At 37.6% G+C, this 27977-nt stretch overlaps 1 protein-coding gene across 1 annotated transcript in view; it reads right to left on the reverse strand.

The window, feature by feature from the left end:
- Positions 1–382: 382 nt before the first annotated feature.
- Positions 383–27977, reverse strand: part of DKK2 (dickkopf WNT signaling pathway inhibitor 2) — a 113995-nt gene continuing 86400 nt past the window's right edge. The window contains exons 2-4 of the mRNA XM_060088377.1: positions 5428–5578; positions 3877–4032; positions 383–1645 (exon numbers count right to left, since the gene is read on the reverse strand). Of these exons, the coding sequence (XP_059944360.1) occupies positions 1395–1645; positions 3877–4032; positions 5428–5578 (558 nt within the window). The 3' untranslated portion in view covers positions 383–1394. The remainder of the gene's footprint in view (positions 1646–3876; positions 4033–5427; positions 5579–27977) is intronic.

The following is a 27977-nucleotide window of genomic DNA, read 5'->3' on the forward strand; positions in this document are numbered from 1 at the left end:
AGCTGTTGCAGAGAGAGGCTGGTGCAGAAAAAATCAGATGGTGCCAGCCAGTTAGAAAGAAGCTTACCGAGGGCAATGGAAGCTTACTATCCTACCTGCCTTGGAGTCCATTTAATGAGACCTCCTCATATAAAGATTATTTTAGGACCTCGAAAATAGAAAATAAATATTTTGAGGTCAAGTAGTTAACTCACGCTGAACTCATCTGTGTAGTAAATATTTTGATAGCAAATCCCATGGAAAACTTCCATTTAGGTTGTGCAGCCTTGGGCTTCAAATATGAAAAGTGAGTTTGTGCTTCAGACATACGATCTATGTGTTGCCCAAACCTGGACACTTGACAACATTTTCCCTATTTATTTCCTTGCTGTGCTTCAGTGCAGGACACATGTAGCTCGTCTCTTCTATCAGCTTTACCCTACTATACTGCAGAGTATGTAAAGAATAAATGTCCAATTCTATCAAAAATAGGGAGTGCCAAAGGTTTAAAAAATGTGATCTAGTAACTTTTATTTTGGGCATCTTAAAACTTTGACAATCTGAAAATTCTACTTCGTGCTATTCACAAATAACGTGTATAATATGGAGAATAAAATGGGTAGGAATCACATACGATCAAGAGAGATGCAATTTAGATCCTTTAGAATCTGAATGGATTATTTTTGTCTTATTATACTGGTTCTTATTAATTATAAGTGAAATTAAAATTTTGAAAAATGTAAATAAGCAGTCTGAGGAAAAACGAGTTTGGTTTTTCTGAAGGACTAGACAAAAGACCTGTGGTTATTTTGATATTATTTGGAAAATATCAAGTGCTTTTTTTCTTATCATCTACGAAGGTCTTTAATTGAGTGGTTAGAAGTAGTGTTCCAAATTAAAAGGTGATTCTGTGTTGCAAATTAACTCTGCTCCATGCTTTCATTTCCTATTTAACAACTCTTTTCATGTTTTAGAGTCTATTGTATGCCAGGATATATGGGGAGTAATTTGTTGTTAAAGTATAACTTAAAAGAGAAATATGGCTTTTAGGTTATTTTTATAGGCAATCAATCACCAATGTGAAGGAAACTGATCCTCTAGCACAACCTAAACTGCTGGAAAGTCACATGGTATTCGTCAGTAATTTCACTGGTTTTTTTTTTTTCGAGTCATAGCATTTTCACAAATGTATACATTATTTACATAAACAAGGTGCATGGTGGAAACACAGATTGTACCACACTTGTCACCCTTTCTAATCTGCTCCATTTTCTTTCTCTTTCTGTGATCTATATTCTTATGACATTCCTCATTTTAGCCCTTCTGAAATCCAAATCTGTTTGCCCCCATGCTATAATGTATTAAATACACAGATTCACAGTCTGCTAGTGATGCTTTTCTTCCCTCAGAGGCGGTCATATTTTCTGGCACACATGGAGTCTGGCTTTAGAGGAGTAGGTGGCATCTTTCCATACTTTACAAGACAGGCCTTTTGCGCAGTCACACCGCTGGAAGATTTCCAGCCCGTGAGAGCCCTTCTTGCGTTGCTTGGTACAGACTTCTCCCTGATGGAGCACTGGTTTGCAGATTTTGGTCCAGAAGTGACGAGCACAGCAAAACCCTTCAGTGCAGTCTGATGATCGTAGACAGGGGTCTCCTTCATGCCCTATGGAGATGATGACCAAAAGATTTTACCATGACACTTTAGAAAAAAAATCTTCTCTTTACTTTGGCATGGTGTGCTTTTAGATATTTCTCTGTTCTTTTTTTGTTTGCTAGGTGAGTGGAAATAAGTAAACAGAATTGCTTTCAAATTAATTAATTTGGTATCTTCTTGGAAAGAGTAAACAAACTCTGATTCAAGGAGAAGGCTGTAATTGTCTGGGACTCCTAAAGACCATGTATCAGTTAAAATCTAGCCAGGAACACAGAATCTCTGAGTATTCAAAAGAGAAGATATTTAATGCAGAGAACTGGTCACATAGATAGTGAGTGGCAGGGCTAAGAAGTACCAGAGGATGGTAAAGCAACACAACAGGAAGCCACTACCACATTTAGTCTGGAGGATCCAAAGGAGCTGGTGGTATCTGAATGGGGCAAGGGCGGGAACTGGAATCCCAACAGGCCCACCTGGCAGGAGCTGAGGCCCCAATGAGGTACAGCTCTGCCAGGAACACTACCCGAGGCAGAGAGAATCTGTTGGCTTTTCCATTCCTCTACCTCTCAGTCTCACCACAGCCAAACCCATGTGGTCGGAAGCCATCTTGACGGGGAGCCCAGGAAATGAAGTCCATAAAAAGCTGAGATACAGAGTGGAGCAGAGCAAGGGCAGATAGCCTCAGCGTCAACCAAGAACCCATCATAAAAATGACGTAGGAGCCCAAATCTGAGTATTTAATTCAGAAAAACAATCAAGACAGCAAAGAACACCCACACGTCACAGCTGCGTTGATGTGTAATCTTTATAAAAAAGTACTAGTCAACAAGCTTCTTTGTAACCTGCCAGATTGTAAATACTTTAAACTTTTTAGGCCATGTGATCTGTGTCACAGCTCCTCATCCTGCTGTTGTATCATAAAAAACGCCATAGGTAATGCCTAAGTGAATGGGCAAGTCTGTGTTACAATAAAACATTATTTACAAAAATGGCGGCAGGACAGACTTGGCTCACCAGTTCCACTGTGTGATGTGGATGCAACTCACTAGCTGAGTTGTATAAGATTTATTACTGGCTGCCATCAGAAAATTCCACATATAATTAGGTAAAAGCAATAAATTTGGAACTGTACTGTGACATAGATATCTGTCAGAATAAAGAAAGATACTCAAATACTAACAAATGCATGTGAATTTGGTGGACTAGAAATAGGAGATGTGGATAAAGCACTTAGGCCTTCAGGGGGTGTAGACAAGGGATAACTGAAGAGGAATTGTCAGTCTCTTTAGCCCTATTGATTTGACCATTAGTATTCCAGGTTGGACTAATAGGTCAGGTATTCTCTAGGATACTAGCTCTGCAGAAGGTGAAAATGTGGGGAAATGGTTTTGTGGTCAAGTAAACCAGGGAAATACAATGTTTAAAAAAGTTAACCAGTTTTCCTCATTGCTGGACTTCAGTATATCAATGTTAATTATAAAGTTCCAGAAATGGGGAGATACCTTATTACAAAACTCTTGAACACAGGGCTCTTTCATTCACAGAACGTCTTGAAAGAATAGTGCTCCACAGAATACACTTGCAAAAACTTCCTTTAAAAATATAGGTATTTCAAAACAAAAAAATATAGGTATTTCTATTTTTCAAAATTTTACTATTAGTAACTGGGTTCAATAATTTCATACTTTTAAATTTTACTGTTAGTGATTAGGCTTCCCAAATATTTTGACACAAGGAAGGGCATTTTATGGGCATATATAATCTCAATTATTTTTGGTAAATTGGTTTATGTGCAGTATATTATCTGGTTGTTAAGTGAAATACAATTTTTGAATCTGAAAAAATGAGAAAAAGACTCTAAATCTTAGTGATTTAATCATATGGCAGCAAACATTTTCCCATTTTTTGGAATGCTTTATGCTTGAATATAGAAGAGAAATGCTTGTATAAAAGATTTATTCTAAACATCCTGTAAAAAGGCTGTTCAGAAAATGGCATGGTTAATTAGGGTACTGCAATTCTTGTAATATGTATTTTCTAACAATTTAAGATCTCTAAGAAACCTCTAGCATCCTCAAAATTAAGAATTAAGAGATTCAGTTAAAATCTTGCTATTAAAGTAACTTCCCAATATTTTTTTTCAAATTTCACACAAAACCAATGGAATTAATTATCGATATTTTTCTTTTACTTCATTATAAAACAAGAAAAAGTAAACATAGAGCTACAGATATCCCTACCTTTTATATGTGACATCTTAGTGTGTGTTCTTCCTAGATTCTGCCATCCCAAGTCGTGGTTTGAGTAGTGACCGTGGTTTCCATCTCTGTGCCGAGTGCCATCCAGAGCTGGGATGTGAGCAGTTAAGATGCTCTCAGTGACGGGGATACAGATGCCTGGGGATGGTCAGGTAATCAGTTAGACTTATTCAATTCTCTAAAGTGTGATTCTTATCCAAGTATTCTCCTGATGTGAGGTATGAAGCCATCTATCTATCATCTGTCTATTCATTCATCTATTCATTTATTTACATATTTGTCCAGACTGAGAATTGAATAGTTTGGTCCTGAGCCAGGCTTTCTTGATCTGAATCTTGCCACCCTCAAGACCAAGTGACCTTGGGCAAAAATAAGGATGAAAACAGAATTCATTTCACTAAATTACTGTGAATACATGTGAAGTGCTTAGAATAGTGACATAGTAAAGTATTAAGTTATTATTAGCTCTTAATACCTTAAAATTGTCTAATCAGACATCTGATCAGAAAAAGATCAAGGTTCCTTTTTCAATCAACAGTATAATCCTTGTCTACACTGTAAACACCTCTAATGGTATGAGGTCTTCTTCCCTTCACCTCTTCTTGTCCAGGGTACTTCCAATAGGACTATGCCCAGAGGTCAGGAATAAGTATAGGAATATGAGCCTGATTATGTTGTTTTGTATGACTAAGTGTATGTTTCTGATCACCTTCTGCAATTATTTAATGGTTTTACTATGTGTTGTTGGTGGTTCTTCATTTTATCATTAATGCTGAATTGTCTGCCTCTAAGCTCATTGAGATTGGGTGAAGGCCAGGGAATAGACTCCTGTGTCTCCTTTTGGAGGAACCAATTACTCCATCAGCATTTGTGCATGCCACGGGGTAGGGCCTTCAAAAGAGGACACCTTGGGGGCTTCCCTGGTGGCGCAGTGGTTGAGAGTCCGCCTGCCGATGCAGGGGACATGGGTTCGTGCCCTGGTCTGGGAAGATCCCGGAAGATCCCACATGCCGCGGAGCGGCTAGGCCCGTGAGCCATGGCCGCTGAGCCTGCGCGTCCGGAGCCTGTGCTCCACAATGGGAGAGGCCACAGCAGTGAGAGGCCCGTGTACCACACACACACAAAAAAGGACACCTTGAGTATAAGAGTAAAAGTATGAAACTAGTATGGAAATGGAAAACAGATTCACAAGTGTATTGCTAAATCATAGCATGTTCCTTTCTTTGGTTCCTTTGCACATATTTGCTTAAGTGTTTAGTGGAATAGAACATCTAGCTATTTATATGCAACATTTCAATACGGCAAATCCTAGATCAGCATAGATTATAGGAGATGGTCAGAGCCCAGGAAAACTAAGATTTGAGAGGGAATCCAGGTAATCTTATACATATCTAAACTCTGATCCCATTCCTGCCAATTTTGAAAGGCTCCTTACATTTCAGGAGTCTGACTAAGGAGAAGGCAGCCTAACTTGGTAGCCAGGCCTCCTACATGAAAGGAAAGAGGCCCTTCAACACGGAGCGAGACCTTTACCATTATTGCAGCGGGTGCCAGGACAACACATGCCATCTCTATGGCAGCGCTTCTTTTTCCTTCGACACACCATGCAGGCCGAAGGTCCTTGGTGGGGACTGTGGCAGTATCTCCCAACTTCACATTCCTTATCACTGCTACAAGGGTAGGCCTGTCATGAAGTGGAACAACAACACCAAAAGCAAAGATGAGATCTTGTAACAAAAAGTTACTGCACCAAATCATAATGGAAAATAAATCACAATTTATCCCTCCTCAAAGGAAATATACCATTGTAATAATGTGCTCAGCAGAGATATTACACAGTAAGTTACTTAATTGAGGACTTTATAAATATTTACTGTTGATGGTGATGAAGATAAAGTTGGCACTATTCATATATTTTCATTGACACAAATTAGAGGTTAGGATTTAGACTTTATGTTGATTAGTAGAGCCCTAAAGAGTGACTCTGGGAGCTCAAAACCAGTTCTAAATGTTATATCGCCACTGATTTAAGGTGTAAATGAAACAGCCTAGCCACTCCGTTTTTTATCCACTAAACTAGGATGAGGAGAAGGTTAAATAAAGCAACAAAGGGCTGTGGTAGCAGCTAAAACACATCTCCTGCCCAATTATGGAACAGATAGAGGAGCAAAGAGGGGAGACGCTTCTAAGAAGAGCTTGAAGCAGTGAACCTTTTGGCACAAAGAAATCAAGGAGCAGCATCTTCATTCCAAACTCAGTGGTAAGCAGCAGCAGAGCTCTGAGTGGTCAGAGAGACGCTGAACTCCAGTGACTGATATACAACATCATGTTCTCAGGAAACAAAACAGCAGGCTCTTAACACACAAAACAGCCCTATGGTTTACTGTACCTTCAACTTATACAGAAAGGACTTCTGTTCCTACATTTCTCTACCAAGTTGTATGTTCAGAAGGCTACTTAAGCAGTGTCATATATTATCTCAAAAACAAAAGAATATATTATATATATATATATATATATATATATATATATAAACACACAATCCAGTTATATACTCCTTGTCTCTTGCAAGTTACTGGAACACTTAAAATGTCCCTGTTTTCAGAGACTGAGAGTTGAGACACTGAAATATCACACCACACATCAAACGTACAGTACTCACATTTTGAGGCATGTTGACAGGGAAAATTATTTGTAAGTCCTTTTTTTTTTTTTGTAGTTCATTTTTTTTCCCTGCTTGTCAGAGTAATGCATTTTTAAAAAATTGAAAAATATAAAAATAAAAAGAAGCTATGTAGCTGTTTTTAAGCAAGCATAAATGATATGACTATAAAACTACGGGATAAAATTTTTGTGACACTAAAATAAGTAGTGTGGTTTGAGCGCTTTACTTTTGAAATGAGGCTTGATGACCTCACCCCTGCATGCATTGCTTATTCCTTTCCCCCTCTCTCATTCTCTCTCACTCTGTTCCATCGCCTTTTCTCCCTGTGCCCTTCTCCTGCGTACGTGTGTATGCATTCTGCCCCGTGTTTTCCATTTAGATCTGTTCATCTTAGAAAGAGGAAATAAATACGAAGTTGATATGTGACTCTGAAAACTTTGCATTGTTGTTCTATGAAAAAAAATACACTTTTAGCATCATTACAATTTACTGTTTACCCTCAGAAGAGAATAGAAAAACCTCTAACTTCAAACTGAAAGTGCTTTTGAAAAATTGCACAGTGGCAATGTTTGACACCCACATTATAACTGAAGCCAGATAAAGCTATAAAATTAATTTGAATACTATTGTCCCATTCTATAACTCCATCTTTAGACTTAAGAGAGACTCTGAATGAGGTTGAATTCAGAGTATTAGGCCATTTTCAAGAGTCCAAGACGGATGAAAACAAAACAAATGTCACTTCCCGACCTGCTACACTCTTTCCCCCCTGAGTGCTTTACTGCCTTCATACTTAAACCCATTAATTTTAACTGAAATACAATTCATATGTTTCTGATTCATTTACATTTATTTCACCAAATTGTTTTGCAAAAAACATCTGATGTCTCACAAGTTTCTTTTCCTTCCTCAAAAATAAGACATGTTCTTTCAATGGAAGTAAACACATGCCACCTAAAACATCATGTGCAATTCAACTCAAACAATGACTCCTCAAGGGATTCTGAATATAGAATAATACTTGATTCCATTCCTAAAAACTAGCCTGTATGGTAGAAAGCAAGTTGTTTGCTAAAAGTAGCAGTTCATTTACGCAGAAAATTGTGGAAGGCACATCATAGTCTTCCCATTCTCAGTTGGTGGGAAATGGAAAATATTGAAACGGAAAATACTTGAGATGGGAAATATTTGATGCTATTACAAAAAGTAATATGCACAGTAGTACTTTGTGAATAGGATCACAGTAAAATTCTCACCAATTTTTAGAGGGAAGAGAAAAAATATCAGGTAGTTTTATTATGTTCCAATATATCTTTTAATTGGCTTGAAATATAAATGATATAGGCAGAAAAAGTATGCAGGATTTTTTTAAAAATTGAAGGTTATTGTTAATGTGAACTTGTCCTTGGAATGGAATCCCAGAACATAATATTAAGAGGAGTGTTATGATAAAAAAATAAATTTTAATAATTGAAATGAGAGGTTATATTACACAGCTTCTAGTATGCTTATGGAACTCCTGGCTCCAAAAAACAGCCTTTATATATGAATAAAATCAAGAATGGATGAGAAAAATTGATTGAAACAAGTTTAGGGAAAGCAAGTGATATTTCAGAAACATCTGAAATCAGTGTTCCCCCAGGATGGATCTAGTCAGCCATAAAGTTTCCCTTGGTGTAACCGTTAGCAAGAGAATACAGAACAGGAGAAAATATGACTGACCCATTAATACCAATTCTCATGTTTTCAGCCTAATGCATTGTTTTTTAGTAAAGAGTTTTCAACTCAAGTATGAGGCTCTGCAGCTTGCTATTGGGTTTTTCCTACGTTAACCCTTTTAACATGTCTGGAAATGGTATCATATTAGGCAGGGGAGTGAGGGAGGGAGGGAGATTGGGAGAGAGACAGAGACAGAGACGGAAAGAAAAGCACATAGTTAAAGCAGTTATGGAGAATCCTGAAGAAGTGACCTGTGGCAATTAACAGACCACTGAAAGGAATTATATACATTAATAAAAGTGTCATTAAGAAGCTTTCCCATGGAAAAATACTTTACTTTGGCCTCCAAAGGTCCCATTTAATGATGATTTTTACATTTGAGTACCTTAGTCTTAAGTTTCCATTTAACAAAAATAATAATAATATGCTTCCCTGGTACTTATTTTATAAATGAATAAGACTGATTTTCTTAACCTGCTATGGAAATTATTAATAGTCAATTTTTATGGTTCTTCATTTACTTGAGTTTAGGAACAATGACAGTCTGTGTGGAAGACTGGAAATCAAGTGAAAGAATTAGGGAGAGACTTTATACATGCCTCTCCTGTACTAAAAGTTCCAAAACTGAATCAGAAATTTGGTTGCCTGAGCATCCAGGAATACTTGCCTTCATGCAGAATCATTCATGACTTAGCTTTAGTCACACTTAGGGGGTAAATTCATTTGTGATATCTAATAATAGCAGATGATGGTTCATAAATTAAGAAAACATGAGAGCTGTCCATGATCAGGCCAAAAAACAAAGAAGTTTTGCCCAACCCCCTTTCTAGGCTAAAAATACAGTTGTTCCCATAAATAGCAGTGCTAGTTATTACCACCATGACACGACTAAAATAAGAGTGAACACATTGGACACAGCTTGAAAATAAGTCTGTCAGAAGTGAGCATTTCTTTTTTTAGTATAAAGGATATTTTTGCTAATCTAGAACCTTTATTTATTACAGTTTTAACAATGAAGTGAAGAGAGGTTAAGTAACTTCTGCAGATAAATCACATGTGCTCAGTGGCAGAACACTTGGGGATCAGAGCCCTGCCCTGTCTTTTAGGCCGCCTTGTAAGGTGTCGTGACTGAGAGCATTTAATAATGACTATTAATGCACACATAGAAAAGGTGTTTGAGTGGTGACCTATGTGCTGAATTTAGAGATTAGGAAAATAAACTTGGCCACTTCTCTTTCTAGAAGCCTCCAAATACCAACAGCATGTCCTGCTGCAGCTGTTGGAAAAAACAGAATACTGGCGGAAAACACAAGACTGTAAACAACATCTTCTCATTCCATTTTTGTGACAACGGTTTTATGTCCACTTAAACTCAGTGTAATCAGAGTTATAAGCAAAATCCCATCATGCAAATAATGATAAATAATATTCTAATGAACAAAATAAAATGTTACTGCATCTTATTTAAACTAATTGAGCCTTTTTTTTTTTCAATTATTCTTAAAACTTCAGGGAGAAAAGGCCTGTTAAATCAAGACTTAGATTTAGGGCTGAATTTATTCTTTTTTTCCAATTACTGCCCATCCCTTAGAACACCCCAGTGCAACAGTGAAGTGATTATGAAAGGAGAAAAAGTGTTTCAGGTGTCTCAGCAGCACTGACTATTCAATAGACCTTTGGCCACAGCTAAAACCTTAGTTTAACTCCCAGGCTTTCAAAACAATGACATGTTCCTGTTTAATGATGGGGGGAATGAAGAAGAGAGAAACAACATAAAATGTTCATGTTGGCTACCCACCCATTCGGATTCTTGCAAGACTGTCCTAGTTTTGTTGTTGTTGTTGTTTTAATTGGGACAATCCTTTGTCCCCTGTAAGCACTGTTTGTAACAATCTCTGAAGTTTTCTGGAGCCAGAAAAACGTCATCAGCTGGGCAGGCAGAAGAAAGCCTGTGGGGGACAACCCAGCTGTGGGAATGAAAAACATTTGAGGCAAGTGGACAGAGGGAGGTAGCAGCAAAGGGCTGGGGATTGGAACATGTCTGGGGTCTTAAAGAGAGCACAGCAAAGGGTTGGCAATTACATTTGGGAAACCAGATCACACTGGTGTCCTCTAGGTTCTTAAAGAGTAATTTCCCTTGTCATGGCATTCCACATGATAGATCTTTATTTCAGTGAGCATGCAAAATATGCTATCCTTTAAGGTGGTCATTTCAAACTCAAACCCGAACATTGCAACTGCAGGAGGTGCAGGGAAATATAACTCAATCCGGCTAATGTGCAGTTGTACACTTCATGCCAAAGGCTATGCAATTTGATCTTTTCCTTTGTCCACAATTACCTCTAGGGGATAGGGGTTTACTAGATGCATCTTTGAGGATTCCTGAACCTAAGGCCAGGAGAATTGAGCTATTTTAAATTTGAGAGGAAATTTTCAGATATTTCATGGTGTTCTGGCTCTGTGCCATAGGTTCTTAGGGTGGCTGCTTGGGTATTCATTCAGTAATCAATAATTATTTATTCAGCTTTTATTATTGAACACCAGCTATGATCCAGACACTAACAACTATGTTCTGTGATCTACAAATGTTTTGGCTGCATTACCCCTAAACTAACTTTGAAAAACATGTATCATTGCATTTGACATGTAAAATGTTTCAGCATAAGTTTAAGTTTGTTTTATTAATATGATATATAACATTAAACATTTTATAAGGTGAAGTTCACAGTAATTTGTCATGATTCAATAAAATATTGATCAACGCAGCCTGATCCTAAATGCATCCTGATCCTAAAATAAATCACAACATATTTACCAATAGATGATATTCTTCCTTGAACAAGTTAGTCTTAGAAGACATTCAGTTAAATTTTAAAATGCACAAGTCATAACAACTATTTTGAATGTTCTATATCCAGAACTTTCCAACTGGGGCCAAGATTCACTTTTTAAAAATTAGTAATAGGAGAAGGATATTTAAAGTGATGAAAAGGAAAAACCTACAACCAAGAATATTCTATCCAGTAAGGCTCTCATTCAGATTCAATGAAGCTTTACAGATAAGCAAAAGCTAAGAGAATTTAGCACCACCAAACCAGCTTTATAACAAATGCTAAAGAAACTTCTCTAGGTGGGAAAAAAAAAAAGAGGCCACAACTAGAAACAAGAAAATCACAAATGGGAAAGCTCACCAGTAAAGGCAAACATACAGTAAAAGTAGGAAATCATCCACATACAAGTATGATATCAAAACCAGCAACCATGAGAAGAGGAGAGCACAAATGCAGGTAATGGGAAATGGATTTGAAATTAAGAGACCAGCAACTTAAAACAACCTTGTATATATATATAGACTGCTATATCAAAGCCTCATGGGAACTTCAAACCAAAAAACTACAACAGATACACACAAAAAAAGAACAAGCACTCCAAACACGACACTAGAGATAGTCATCAAATCACAAGAGAACAAAAGAGGAAGGGAAGAAAAAATACCTGCAAAAACAAATCCAAAACAATTTAAAAAATGGCAATAAGAACATACATATCGATAATTACCTTAAATGTAAATGGATTAAATGCTCCAACCAAAAAACACAGACTGGCTGAATGGATACAAAAACAAGACCTGTATATATGCTGTCTGCAAGAAACCCATTTCAGATCTAGGGACACAAACAGACTGAAAGTGAGGGGATGGAAAAAGGTATTCCATGCAAATGGAAATCAAAAGAAATCTGAAGTAGCAATACTCATATCAGAAAAAATAGACTAAAATAAAGACTGTTACAAGGGACAAGGAAGGATACTACATAATGATCAAGGGATCAATCCAAGAAGAAGATAAGAGAAGGAAAGAAAGTGCCTTTGTACATTTAGGGTGCCCTGATCAACCATTAAGAATATCTTTGTTAAAACCAATATTCCAAATTCTATTTTAGTTTTTCATCCAAAAGTGGATTTTATACCTCTGGCTAATGCAATATATCAAGGTTTGGAATGCGTGACGGTTTTGCTTTTTTTCCCACATAAAATAGCAAAAGACTTATTGTAAACACAGGCATATTCCAGACAATTCTAAGAAAAAGAACCATGGAAGTTGAGGATCTGGAAATTGATTCCCTAAAACAATTCATGCTGTGCACACCGTGGAAAACCTTTGAATACTTTTTATACATATTCATTTCAAGGCTAAGTTTGTTAGACATTTGATTTTTGATATAAAAGTTCAAAACTGAGAGAATTTCTACAAATACTGCCTGGATTATAAATTAGGAATGACAGATTTCTGCCAGGGGTTCATTGACCTCCCCAATGTATTCAGAAAGCCTCATTTAAATCCTAAGAAACAATAATTCTGTGAAATAAAGGCAGGGTCCTCTCCAACTTCAGCTGCTTCACCCTGTTCTCTGTATGTCATTAAGCAGAAAAGAGATTCCAGGGAATTCTCTACTTTGAACATAGACCACATTCTCAACTGTAACATGTCCATTACTGCTGTTGATCATGGGGTGAATGGGAAGAGGAACCCTTCCCATATGGTCTCAGCACCTAAAGAAATCTAAACAGTACATGGCTTTTTATTTTTGCTTGTTTTTGTCCATTTCACCCTCATTTGGAATATATAGGACAGAACACTTCTATCCCATGTTCAAAAAGCATTTCCAGAGTAATTTGGCAGCAGTGGTTGGAGCCCTTTATACTCCACATATAACTATGAAGCCCTTTATAATTCTGCAGTTGGTTCAGTATAACTGTCCTAACCAAAACAGAGGAAGAAACTACCCAATTTTATGTTTTCTTTTAAATCCAGAATTGAATGTCTATAATACAGAATTTTCATTGTAGCCTTACATATTTGCTTGACCTCATGACCTACAGCAAGGTAACATGGTAGGAAGAAATTTGGAGTTATATTGCAATTTGAATTATGCCTTCACAGTTAATTTGTTGTACAAGTTACTTAACTGAGTCTCCGTTTCCCCCTTGATAAAATGGATATAATACTACCTTCAGCAGCATTTCCCTCCTTACCTAATCTTAAAAATCTCATGAGGTGTCTTTAAAAACTACTTATTCACAGACTCCTCATAGAGACTAATTCTGTAGGACTGGATGTGGTCCAGGAATCTATATTTTTTAATGAATACTGTCCTGGTGATTATATGATAAGGTAAGATAGGGAAACACTGCTTTATAGAATTGTTGCAAAGATTAAAGATGCTCTTATACATTTTTATACAGACAGTGTCTGGTCTACGTGAGATATGAACTCCGTAGTACCTCCCAGATAGATATGGGTCTAAGGGGGGGATTGGTTCCCTAACATCAATATGAGTCTAAGAGACCCACTGACAACAACTATTTCCAGGCAGGTTCATCTTCACTCCTAGTACTTAGCACTGTGTTTAGGAGTGGGCTTGAGGATTTCTAAAACAAATTAAAAAGTAAAGTAACAACATAAACACACCAGTGCACTTTGGGAGAAACACAGTGTGGACTCATAGCTGTCAACACACCCATTACTGCTGGCTTGTTTCATATCCTCATGTGGTGTACACCTGTGTCGTGTTGGCGGTGTACAGCTTTGCAATTTTCTTTGCATCGTGTATCCTGTTGGTCTTTACAAAACAAATACTCTTCCTCACTGTATCAAGTATGATAAATAGATGATGTATGATTTTATTATTTTCTATTCTTTGTATAGCATCAAATTTTCCTTTCCAATGAAAAGCACATTGAAAATTCAAATACTGATGTACAGGTAGATATGAAAACTTAACATACTTTCAAACTGCCGTTTAGACCTTCTTTATGATTATAGAGTAGGTCAATGTTGGTAAAGATTTCTGTGTCCAAACATAAACACCTGTGAATTTAAAATGTTTCATTAGTTGGAGTAAGTTTTCACTTATAATATCATGGGTTTAGAAATGAGAACATGAGAACTCCATGAAGATGTGTGTGGCATGTGTGTGTGTGTGTGCGTGGAACACACCGACATGGGACCCACCGACACAGAGGCTCGACTGTACTAAGCCATTTCACCTAAGGGACTTGAGCATCCTTGAATTTTGGCAACAGTGGGGGTTCCTGGAACCAATCCCCTGTGGACACCGAGGGACAACTTTAATATTTTGAGATTGAAAGTGTAATTTCTTATTACTTGCTAATTTTATGCCTCATGGTTTTCATATTAGGAAGGCTTGGAAGAACTTGGGTTTCCTAGAGACAGGGCTTCTTGCAAATGTATCAAAAATACAGATTGAAGTTTCGTGATTAAAAATTCTCTTTTGTTTCATAAATGTCATCTTATTAGCAGAATAAGACCATCAATGCAACATTCAAATGATACATACACACACACACACACACACACACACACATATAAACAATCCATTGTTCCAATAGTTATTTAATTGACCTAATGTTTATTGCTTTGGCTGATTTCATTTAGTATAAAATGTACAAACTTTATGCTTCTCTAATCTCATTTAATTCTCTTTTACTTCTTCTAAGAATTAGGCTAGACTAATAGACAAATGGCCTCTCACCATATTCTAATCTGATTTTTGAGGAAACAATTGATGGAAGCTGATAAAATTGAAAATATTGCTCTTTTATAGTTGGGAAGATGGAAAAAAGCACAGCAAAATATAGCCCTCAGTATTCATTTGCAGTGAAAAATACTCAATTTCTGTTTAAGAAAGAACTACTTTAAGTCCTGTGTAAATATTGCTTGAGAATATAAAATGTACCATTTAAATTTAGAGTCATAAATAAGAAAGCAGGCAGCATTTTATCCTCTAGGTGTGCTGGGAGGAGAAGCAAACATTTGAGATGAAGCACGGTCTCAAAAGATGACCCAGAAGGTTGGAGCAAGAGGTTTACGCAATAGCAATAGCCACAGAGATTGAATCGAAACCTAAGAAACCTTTTGATTAAAAAAAGTAGGGCGAAGAGGTGGCTCACAGGTCTAACACAGAACTCTGCCTAAGTAACTCAATCTATTTCTGCCTTTGCCATTTGGAGGAAAATAAACAGTAAGTCCATGAAGAGTCATGGACTAGAATCATTATGATATTACACACTCCTGAGATATAGAGGGACAAGAGGCAAGTTATATGTGCAACAGGATGAAGCACTTCAACTCCTGAACTTTGGATGAGTTACTAAAAGATAAGTTTGTGTAAGTTACTAAGCTTGTCTGTTACCAAGAGAAAGGAATAGGAGTTATCTCATATAATCAGTTATTTTACCATCCTTATTCTTTCCCATTTTCCAGTTTGATTCCTTCCCTAGGTATTTTAAGCTGATATTTATATAACCTGTAAAATAGGTAGGGACCTATGCTGCATGCCTGTGTTTCATTTTTATTTATTTGGAATGTTCAGTTGATAAGACAGATCTCACATAGGAGTTCTTCATGCAAAGAGCACTCTTAAGTACACCTATGTTGTCATTTCTGGGTTCCAAAGATCAGGACAATGTTTGAGAGAGTTTGAATCAGTCTCAGAGTCTCTAACATAATCATAGGTTTAAAGCATCCAGGGGAATTATTGCCTGACTTCCTGACACATGAAATTACAATATCCAAGGCTACTCATTTATTTCAGGTATTCACAAGACGATTGGGTTGAAAAGTGCCAACCTGGAGAGTATTTCTATTTTTAGTGTCAGATAATAGCAATTATATGACCATATGTTGTTTATTAAAATAAAACATTTTTCCAAAAAATAGTCAATATCTTGATACATATGTGGTCTTACTTCTCAGCCTCCTGCCCCCGTGAACAAATTTAAATTCTTATTCTGTAGAAGGAGGAAGGGACGGTCAGCACATAAGGACAAAGAAAATTTACTTCTAGTGAACAATATGGCATAAAGACATCACTGATTGGCTTATAATCTTCTATCAAAAAATTCTATTTAAATGCTTTGCTAGAGGATTGGAAAGGAAGGAAATTATGAGCCAGATGACAGATGCGTTGGTTTGTGTGACCTTGGTGTTCAAACCTCAGCCTCAGAAATATGGTTCATTTAGGATGACATATTCAATGTGTTAATAATCTCAAAGAAAACACATAGAAGACATCGGTCCCCCCACACCACCCACATCTCTGTATATCTGCTTGCTGTGGTGACCAGGACACTCTCAAAAGTGTGAGAGAGATCAGATGATTTGTTACTAGATGAAAAAAATGAAATCATGTCTCAGGGCTTAAGTCACTTCATCCCACTGGTCCTTCCAGACCCTGCAAAGAGTATGCTCCTCTGTATTTCTGCTACTCCTTTTCTTGGCCCTTGTTCATTCCTAAGGATCCCCAGATGTACTGGCATTGGACTCTTTTTAACACCTCTGTGTCTGGCCTCACATTCCAGCAGAATTTTCAGCAAATATGGGGCTTTAAAATGTGAGATGTGGGAGGGAGAGTGGGAAAGAGAAGTGGAGCGCAGCTAAGAAAGCAAGGATCACCCCAGGGATTGGGGTAGATATGTCCTGCCTCAACACAACTCAAGTGCTATTTTGGTCAAAAGGAAGTCTAGACAAACAAATCAAAATTCATCAGCCAAGTTGTTAATAAAGTTTGTAATACAACTTTACTGGGGTCAATCTGAAATCCTATACTTTTTTCAAATTTTTTTCCCTCACATGCAGCAGTAAAGTGTTTCTGGAACTATGTTTGGGATGCTATCTGAAATCTATCCCATTTGTTTTTGTTTGTTTGTTTTAACCAAAGAAGGCAATTTTGTAGCAATGAAGATGAGCAGAAAATATTTCTGTTTTTAGAATGGCATATGACCCCTATCTACCCCCCAGCCAGCACTGCATTATATATTCCAGTGATAGGGGCTGCTTGCACATCCCTTAGTCAGCCACACACCCTCATGTCTATGGATCTGCAAACATTTTTCCTCTGCCACAAATACCTTTCCTCCACTCACTTCATCATCAGAATAATTCCAACTCATTCAGAGATTATATCAAGTAACTTCACTTTTTGGAAACCTTATGGGCAGCTCCTCACTCCTAGCTGATTTGGATGTCCAATTTAACCTTCATTCTGCTAACACCTCATGCTTATTTGTCCCATGATACAGATCATGTTCTGTTAGATTCTTCCTCTGCCTTCTTTATACTCTCTGATTATGGAAATCATCTTTCATGTCTATATTCTCCAATGGTCATGTGGAATAAGTTAGCGTTCCACATTTTGTCCAGTAATGAATTAATGAATGAGATACTGTTGCAACAGTGGTTTGAAATTTGTACCATTGATTTGATAAAAATGCTCATATAAGTACCCATCAGCAGATGGTAAAAGGAATGAAGTTGAAAATCAAGAGATGATTTTGTATATATTTTGAAATAGATTTTTAAAAATCAGCTAAGTCCTACATAAATCATTTGTAACCTGTAACTGTTTAACTTAGGACGCCATATGTGTTTAAAAAAAGAAAGAAAATTGATTGATGAGTAATTTTCCAACCAGCAACTTGGCTGCAGATATTTCATGTTGAGCCTCAGATTCACATTTTCAAGTGCTATCATCAGCTCCTTTATATTACAGTCCTATAACTGATGATATTTTTCACATATAAATTATCTAAAGTGAAAAGTAGGCTCTTTATATCTAAGTGGTATTGATGGTCTCTATCACAGCAATAATGCTGTCCTAGCAGCCATTCATAGTAATGACTCTGTATCTCATCTCTTTCCTAATTGTCCTCAGGAAATTGTTTAAGCCTCTTGGTGGGTGGGAGCTATGACACTGGGTACTTCTGAGGATCAGATGAACCTGTTGACATTCCACCCTAAATACTTCTTTATAAATTTTCTTTGCCTTTGTCTCTCAATATTTTTCTTATTGGAGGTCATATCTGATAGTGTTCCTAGTTAACCTCAACCACTATGAGATATTTTTGTAAAGAAGCAAAAAGGTGAGCAACTAATGATGGCTTCCTTTAAACATCCTAAAGGTATGTAGGTGGAATACTAAAGGGATTCAATTTCTTGATACACTTTCGTCACTGCGATATAACAACCAGCACAAAACAAAGACTAATGCTTGCCAAATTGCTCACCCCATGGAATGCCACCACCAAAACATTTATTTAATGTCTAACTTGTTTATGATCTTAAACAAATTGAGTTAAAAACAAGGTTCTCACCATGTTAAATTAGTTAAATCTCACTGGCATGTCAATTTTTACCCCAAAATGTGGACAGCGTGTCTATGTTATGAACCAAATTCAATTCAAATCATGTCTACAATTCTTACATACACCTAACAACTCCCCTCATTATGCCCACACATCAGAATTTTGGGGACATCCATACGTTTTTCAGGCCCTGCTCCCAAGTTTAAGAACTTAAAGAGAAATTTGCAAAGAACTTATTCAGCTTAAACTAGTTTCACATTTGGTATTTGTAGAAAGATTCTATGAGCCTATTGCGTGTGCAAAAAGGAAAAAAATAAGAACTCTACCTTCTAGGTCAAATTTCCTAAGTGAAATGTTTGTTACATGTTTTGAGTCCAAGCAGAGATGTCACTGTGTGTTTGAAAAGGTTAAGTCTCTATAAGACTCCTGTACACTTTAGCTGCACAGTCTAGAGACTAGAGTGATTGGATTCCCTTGTTCTGTAAGGAAAGGAAAGACACAGCCACACCTGGGCACAGCAGGTATCAGATAGGATGGATTACAGTCTGACTATAACATTTCCCGGGTTTAAATGAGATCACCAGAACTTTATTCACCCAAACAAATCAAGTTGTTTCCACATTAACATCGGATGAAGTGATTTTTATTACAAAACCCAGCACTCGCCAGGCTCTTTTCTGAGGGTGGATAAAAAGCATAAGGATCTGGTCATGTACTGCTTTTCATCTCCTCTGCTTGAGCACAGCACTGACTAATACACACTGATCAAATTCTGCCTACGATTTTAAACAGGATGTTTTGGAAAAGCCAAGAACGAGCTCTTGAAATAATACTGTTTATCCCATAGTAACGAGAATTGGAGCTGTACTTTCATAAATGGTACACTGAAAGCTGTTTACAGCTTGCAAATGATGATTCCAAGAAACATCAGGATGCCTTTCTTATACTTAGACATTAATAAATAACAGCAAATTTGCTAAAAAGTCCAGTCCTGCTTTTTGGGAACCTTCCAAAAAGAAATCACAGTTCTTTAAAACACAGTTTCATAGAATGAATCAGTTAAAAGAGTAATCAGCCAGTTACTGACTATATAATAATAGTTATTATTAATATTTAACAGTAACTGTGCATAGAGCTATTTGCCTTCAAAGCAGTGAATTTCTTAAGTATTAACAAATTAACTCTCTCTGTCACAACTGCCAACATGTGTTTGGAGAGCTCTACAGAGAAGTTCATTTAACATCTATACATCTTGTCCTTGTAATGTCTGCAGGAGGTCTTTCCATTGTTAGATAAACATGTTTGGATGTACAGAGATGGGGTAATAATATACACCCATGTCCTGCTGTCTGGCTGGTTCAATGCCAAGTTCTCAACCAATACCCAATCACAGGCAAAAAATGTATTTCCAGTGATAGAGCAGGATGGTTTTCACTGAGGACAGACTTTGCCGAAAATAACACAAAAATTGGGAATTTGGGTGCATAACCTGGGTGTGGTGAGGATGAATTCAGTACTCTCCACATAACCTCAGCCCAGCCGTAGATCCTTAAATTCACCATCTCACCAGCCAGAAAGACTCCTCCTGCTAACAGATGCCACAGTTGCTAGAGCTTCTCTACAAACTGCACATATTTTCATGAGACCCTGAAAATAACAGGCTCCTAGAAACTACAGATATTTTGCAGATGTGCTTTTTACAAAATGATTTCACAATTTGCCTAAGCACATTATCGATGTGTCAATTTACAGACAAATAAAGACCAAGCACTGGTCTTCATTACACATTACAAATTTCAATTGTAATCACTTTTCCTTGATAATTTCCAAAATTGTAAACATTCAAGAATTCTACTTACTGGATATTTAATGATATTAAGGAATTACTGTTAACTCTAAGTTTTGATAATATTAATAGTATTGCAGTTATTTTTCTAAAGTTCTTTTCTCTTAAAGAAACAACTCCTCAATAAAGTACTAGCAAACCAAATCCAACAATACATTGAAAGGATCATACACCATGATCAAGTGGGATTTATCCCAGGGATGCAAGGATTCTTTAATATCTATAAACCAATCACTGCAATACACCACATTAACAAACTGAAGAATAAAAACCATATGATCATCTCAATAGATGCAGAAAAAGCTTTTGACAAAATTCAACACCCATTTATGGTAAAAGCTCTCCAGAAAGTGGGCATAAGAGGGAACCTACCTCAACATAATAAAGGCCATATATGACAAATCCACAGATGACATCATTCTCAGTGAAGAAAAGCTGAAAGCATTTCCTCTAAGATCAGGAATAAAACAAGGATATCCACTCTTGCCACTTTTATCCAACATAGTTTTGGAAGTCCTAGCCACGTCAATCAGAGAAGAAAGAGAAATAAAAGGAATAAAAATCGGAAAAGAAGTAAAACTGGCACTGTTTACAGATGGCATGATACTATACATGGAAAATCCTAAAGATGCCACCAGAAAACTACTAGAACTCATCAATTAATTCAGTAAAGTTGCAGGATACAAATTAATACACAGAAATCTGTTGCATTTGTATACACTAACAGTGAAAGATCAGAAAGAGAAATTAAGGAAACAGTCCCATTTACCATTGTATGAAAAAGAATAAAATAACTGGGAGTAAACCTACTAAGGAGGCAAAAGGCCTGTATTCTGAAAACTATGAGATGATGAAAGAAATCGAAGATGCCACAAACAGATGCAAAGATATACCATGGTCTTGGATTGGAAGAATCAATATTGTCAAAATGACTAAACTACCCAAGGCAATCTACAGATTTAATGCAATCCCTATCAAATTACCAATGGCATTTTTGACAGAACTAGAACAAAACATTTTAAAATTTGTATGGAAACATAAAAGACCCTGAATAGCCAAATCAATCCTGAGAAAGAAAAACAGAATGGAGGAATCAGACTCCCTGACTTCAGGCTATACTACAAAGCTACAGTCATCTAAGCAGTATGGCACTGGCACAGAAACAGAAATAAAGATCAATGGAACAGGATAGAAAGCCCAGAAATAAACCCACACACCTATGGTCAATTAATCTATGACAAAAGAGGCAAAAATATACAATCGAGAAAAGACAGTCTCTTCAATAAGTGGTGCTGGGGAAACTGGACAGCTACATGTAAAAGAATGAATTTAGAACATTCTCTAACACCATACACAAAAATAAACTCAAAATGGATTAAAGACCTAAATATGAGGCTGGACACTATAAAACTCTTAGCGGAAAACATAGGCAGAACACTCTTTGACACAAATTGCAGCAATATCATTTTGGATCCACTTCCTAGAGTAGTGAAGAGGAAAACAAAAATTTAAAAAATGAGACCTAATTAAACTTAAAAGGTTTTACATGGCAAAGGAAACCATAAACAAAACAAAAAAACAACCCACAAATTGGAAGAAAATATCTGCAAACAAAGTGATAGACAAGGGATTAATCTCCAAAATATACTAACAGCTCATGCAGCTCTGTATCAAAAAAGCAAACAACCCAAGCAAAAATTGGGCAGAAAACCTAAACAGATATTTCTCCAAAGAAGACATACAGATGGCCAAAAGGCACATGAAAAGATGCTCAACATCACTAATTAGTAGAGAAATGCAAATCAAAACTACAGTGAGATATCACCTCATACCAGTCAGAATGGTCATCATCAAAAAGGCTACAAACAATAAATGCTGGAGAGAGTGTGGAGAAATGGGCCCCCCCCCCCACTACACTGTTGGTGGGAATGTAAATTGGTACAACCACTATGGAGAACAGTATGGAGGTTCCTTAAAAAGCTAAAAATAGAACTACCATATGATCCAGCAATCCCACTCCTGGGTGTATATCCAAAGAAAACCATAATTCGAAAAGATACACGCACCCCAATGTTCACTGCAGCGGTATTTACAATAGCTAAGACATGGAAGCAAACTAACAACAGAGGAATGGATAAAGAAGGTAGTACATATGTACAATGGAATATTAGTCATAAAAAAGAATGAAATAATGCCATTTGCAGCAACATGGATGGACCTAGAGATTATCATACTGAGTGAAATAAGTCAGACAAAGACAAATATCGTATGATATCACTTATATGTGGAATCAAAAAGAAAAATGTTACAAATGAACTTATTTACAAAACAGAAACAGACTTAAAGACTTTGAAAACAAACTTATGGTTACCAAAGGGGAAACATGGGGGCAGGGTAAATTAGGAGGTTGGGATTAACATATACATCCTACTGTATATAAAATAGATAATCAACAAGGACCTACTATATAGCACAGGGAACTCTACTCAATATTCTATAATAACCTATATGGGAAAAGAATCTAAAATAGAATAGAGGGACTTCCCTGGTGGTCCAGTGGTTAAGACTCCACACTCCCAATGCAGGGGGCTCGGATTCGATCCCTGGTTAGGGAACTAGATCCCACGTGTCACAACTGAAAAGATTCTACATGCTGCAACAAAGACCTGGCGAAGCCAAATAAAGAAACACTTTTTAAAAAGAAAAAGAAAGAAAGAAAGAAAGAAAGAAATATGTGTATGTATAACTGAATCAGTTGTACACTTGAAACACAACACTGTGAATCAACTATACTCCAATATACAATAAAAATTAAAGTTTAAAAAAAGAACTGAAATACTTGTGGATGAAATAACATGCTGTGTAAGATTTATTTTCAAATGCTCTGCAGAAAGTGAGGATGAGTTGGGGTATGTGGATGAAGCAAGGTTAGCCATGAGTTAAAAACTGTTTAATCTATGGGATGGGCACATGGGGGTTCACTCATACTATTCTCTCTACTTTCATGTATGTATAAAAATTTCCATGAAAAGAACACTAAAGAATTCCTGCAACGTAGGCAGAACTCTAAAACAAATCTTTAAGGAGCAGCCAACTACAAACGTAATCTGAAATCACTCGGTTCCACACAAAAAGCACAGGCAGCATCTTGACAACATGGAATCAAAATTTTGTCCTTCTCCTGATTCCATCCTCGCCTTGGAGAAGCTGAAATCAAGGCCACCTCGGATAAGACTGCATCAGGCTGACAAGACCTCTGATAATGTGAGTAAACTTATGAGCTTCTATAAACTGGATTATTCACAATCTACCATATGGTGGTAGCCATGACATCACTGGATTTATAAATTAGTGCTTCAGCCTCTGGTCCTCAAATCTCTGTAGTGAAAAATTGTCCCAGGAGCCCTACAGGAAAACATCCATTTCAAGCCATTGTCATACATTGACATTTACTAAAGTGCTACTAATGTAGGCATTTTAGGGGTGGTACAGATGCATAAGACATGGTCACTGCCCTCGAGAGACTCATATAGGATAGAAACAAGCCACTGCTTTTGTGAGTAGTCAAAACTCAGGTAGTGGCAGTACACATACTCTCAACTCATCTTTTCAGGGATCACACAGGAACTCCATTATCTTGGAATGAGCAAACAAAGGAGAAGAGAATTGATACCAGACTGAGTGAAAAGTTTCTAAGTACATTCGTGTACTTTCAGTTTGGGGATAACTTGGGTGCATGTATGACCTGTAGTTGTAGGACTGTATCTCTTGATACTAACCACATCAGCTGCAGCTGGTGTTCCCCTCTGCCTACCTCAAATTCACCCCTTGACAGTTGTTTGAAAGGTACCATAAAAATAAAATGTTTTCTTTAAAATGCCACATTGTTTGGCAACACTTGCTAAATGTCTATCTAAATGACAGGGCTCTCTGTTTCTCAGGAAAAATAAAAGTACCTGAGGAAAGTTACTTTCTGAACAGCCTTCCTATAAGCCCACATCTGTATAGCACCTTCTGATTGGCAAAGAGCCTTCACACACATTCTTTCATTCAGTTGGGAAGTGAGTTGAATAGGATTTAAAAAAAAATTTATTGGGCTTCCATGGTGGCGCAGTGGTTGAGAGTCCGCCTGCCGATGCAGGGGACACGGGTTCGTGCCCCTGTCCCGGAGGATCCCACATGCCGCGGAGCGGCTGGGCCCGCGAGCCATGGCCGCGGAGCCTGTGTGTCCGGAGCCTGTGCTCCGCAACGGGAGAGGCCACAGCAGTGAGAGGCCCGCGTACAGCAAAAAAAAAAAAAAAAAAAAAAAAAAAAAAATTTATTGATGTGAAATTCACATAACAAAATTAAACATTTTTTTAAAAGTCAGTCAGTGGCATTCAGTACATTCACAGTCTTGTGCCACCACTACCTCTATCTAATTCCAGAACATTTTCATCACTCCAAAATACCCCTCCTCTGCCCACCGTACAGATTAAGCAGTGTGGGTAGGCATTATCAACTTCAGCTTTGTAGGTAAGGAAGCCTAATCAGAGACTGTTAAGTGGCCTGCAGTTAGTAAGTGCTAGAGCCTGAAACAGAACCCAGTTTTTCTAACTCTAAATTCTCTACCAGACCAGTTCTCAAACTTTAGCCTGCATGGAATCACCTAGAGGTGATTGCATGGCTCCAGCCTCAAAGATTCTGGTTAAGTCTAGAGCGGAGCCTGAGAGATTGCATTTCTGATAAGCTCCCCAGTGATACTTGATGTTGCAGGAGACCATACTTTGAGAACCATCATGCTAAACTGAGTTGCCTGTTCACCTATTTTCTAATTATAGGTTTTGCTAATTCAACCAAGGACCATTGTATATTTAAACAAAGTAGGCTTATAGGAGGTGTCCACTTTCTCTACATCACAGGTTTATTGGCTGGATCAACATCAAAATGAAAATGTGTACGTAAAAGCACTGTATCAGCTTTAAAATCATTATGTAAGTTAGTCTTATTCCTTGCTGAAGATCAGTCCTTTTACTTAACTAGTTAAGCCCTTCCAGCATGGCTGAGGAAACTATTAAACTGTTTCAATTTGTACTTCCAAAATGCCAGAACTAGAGGTGTCTCCTATCTTGGGTCTGAAACACAGTGCCTGGCATGGTATAGTCATTAATGTTGAATGAATTAGTTTGCTTAAAATCAAAGGTAAGAGAGCTTCTTTTAGTATTACTTGAGGCACTTACTAGATATATAGCTTCAAGCAACCTATCTCATTGACATGATGGACACAGGTCAATCGTTACACATAAGGTTTCCTGCCAGTGTCCTAGTCTGTGTACACCAAAAGGTCTTAGAAGCACTGATAAGGGCATCCACTCCTCTCCTGCATCTCTGCAGGAGTCGATGCCAGTGTTTTAGCATCAACCCCCAACCACTTTCTTTGCCCTACCCCTACACATGTGTACATGTGTATAGATGACAACTGGCAATATAGCCAACATATATTCCAACATCTGCCTACCAGATCTGTGCACGCTCTCCCAGTCACTTTGCTTGGGGTTGAGTATGGACAAGCATTGTTGGGGAGTAAACGGTAGAGCTGACAATGTCTTGTTTCTAAAGTGCTGGGATCCTTTCATCTTCTTTCTTCCTTTGATGTCTGAGATTTCCTTCTTTATGCACTGACACTGGGACTAAATGAAACACCAGGAAACCATTTACCAGTAAAGGGTGTGTGTTACAAACACCTGCGGAGCCCATGGTACCAGGTGACTTGAATTACACATTTCTAGAGCTCTGCTCTGTGTGTGGGGTGGCTATTTGGACTCTTATTTTGGGTAAAAAGATGACAGCTCTGGTCACATTTTTATGACTTCTATTTATTTTCTATCCATACATAAAATAAAGGCACAAACAATGGAGGAGGGGAGCTTTTTGTCTCTGATGAATATAAAAGCAGTTGCTTGAAAACAAATAGAATCTTTGTACAAATGGCTTTTGGATTCAAACAAAAGAGATAATATTGTTGTGGTCCAAATAGCTGAGCACTGGGAGGTGGAATTCTGGGTTCAAGTCCTGACTCTTGCATATCAGCATGTAGATTTTGAATACATCACTTAACATCTGTGGGCTTCTGGTTTCCATCTACATAATGAAGGGAATCACCTTTAAAAAGCTTTGTTTTGGGGCTTCCCTGGTGGCGCAGTGGTTGAGAGTCCACCTGCCGATGCAGGGGACACGGGTTCGTGCCCTGGTCTGGGAAGATCCCACATGCCGCGGAGCGGCTGGGCCCGTGAGCCATGGCCACTGAGCCTGCGCGTCCGGAGCCTGTGCTCCGCAACGGGAGAGGCCACAACAGTGAGAAGCCTGCGTACCGCAAAAAAAAAAAAAAAAAAAAAAAAACAACTTTGTTTTGAAAAAGCTATTTGTTGCAACTAATTAAAAAATTGCCCATTTTCCAGGGGCTACTTGTCATTAACCTGTTTCTTTAGCATTACAGAAATAATATGATATTACTTCCTTTTATTGTTTGTTTCTATCTAGTAGAACAAACGAGATCTAGACAAAACCTTTGATAAATATGAAATAGCATCAACCTCTCAATAGCCTGACACTACAAAAAATTCTAATAATAGATAATATTTATTGAGTGTTTACTAGACCATGGTCTGTGTTAAGTGCTTTACAAGCAATAACTTGGGTGTGAGCCTTCTGCACAGTGTAAAACATGTCTTGAATTGCAAAACTTCAGTTCATTTCCAAATTGGAATGTGAAAAAGGTCCCAGTAGGTAATATGTTTTGTGAAAATCAATATAGATAGGGATGATCCTTTGGAGATCTTCAAAAAAATATTACAAATGCTATTCTATTTCTTTTTCACAGAAGTTCTCCCCATCTCAGTAAATGGCAAGTCTGTAATGGCAGTTGTCAGGCCAAAGCCTTGTTGCCTTGTATTTCTCTCTTTCACTCTTAACTTCATATCTATCACCAAATCCATTGAGCTCTATCCTTAGAGTGTTTTTGGAATCCAATCTCTTCTCACCATCTGCACTGCTCCACTCCACTCCATGCCTTCCATCTTTGCTCTGCCATCCTAGAAGTCTCCTACACCATTTTATTCTCAACACAGCGGCCTTAGTGGGCCTGTTGAAATGGAAGATCAATCCTGTCAGTTGCTAACTAAAAACTGTCCACTGGGTTTGCATCTCCACACAAAAGCCTGAACCCCTTCTGTTTGAGATGAGCTGACCCTGTGCTTCTTTGTCACTACTCACCCCACTCCAGCCATGCCGATCTCCTTGCTATGATTCCTACACACCAGACATCTTCAAACTTAGGACCCAGCACCAGTTCTTCTCTTTGCTGGAAGGCTCTTCCCTAGAGAGCCACCTGGCCCACTCTTTCCTCTCCTTCAAGTCTTCGCTTACTTTATTATTGAGGCCGCCCGTGACATCTCGCTCTACTGCTCCCTCAGCTCCTCTACCACTTTATTTTTCTCTATAGCATTTCTCACCCTCTGACATGCTGCTTATTTTAATCATTTGCTTGTTTATTGTCTCTCCCTTCACTGAAGTTTAAGCACCATGAGAGCAGGGATTTTTTATTTTGCTTTGTTTGTGACCGTATCTCCAACATCTACAACTGTGCCTGGCATATAATATATGCTTAAAGATAAATGAATGAATGAATGGATATTTTTTATAAACATGGTT

This window comes from Mesoplodon densirostris, chromosome 1 (assembly GCF_025265405.1).
Source record: "Mesoplodon densirostris isolate mMesDen1 chromosome 1, mMesDen1 primary haplotype, whole genome shotgun sequence".
In the NCBI taxonomy this organism is placed as follows: domain Eukaryota; kingdom Metazoa; phylum Chordata; class Mammalia; order Artiodactyla; family Ziphiidae; genus Mesoplodon; species Mesoplodon densirostris.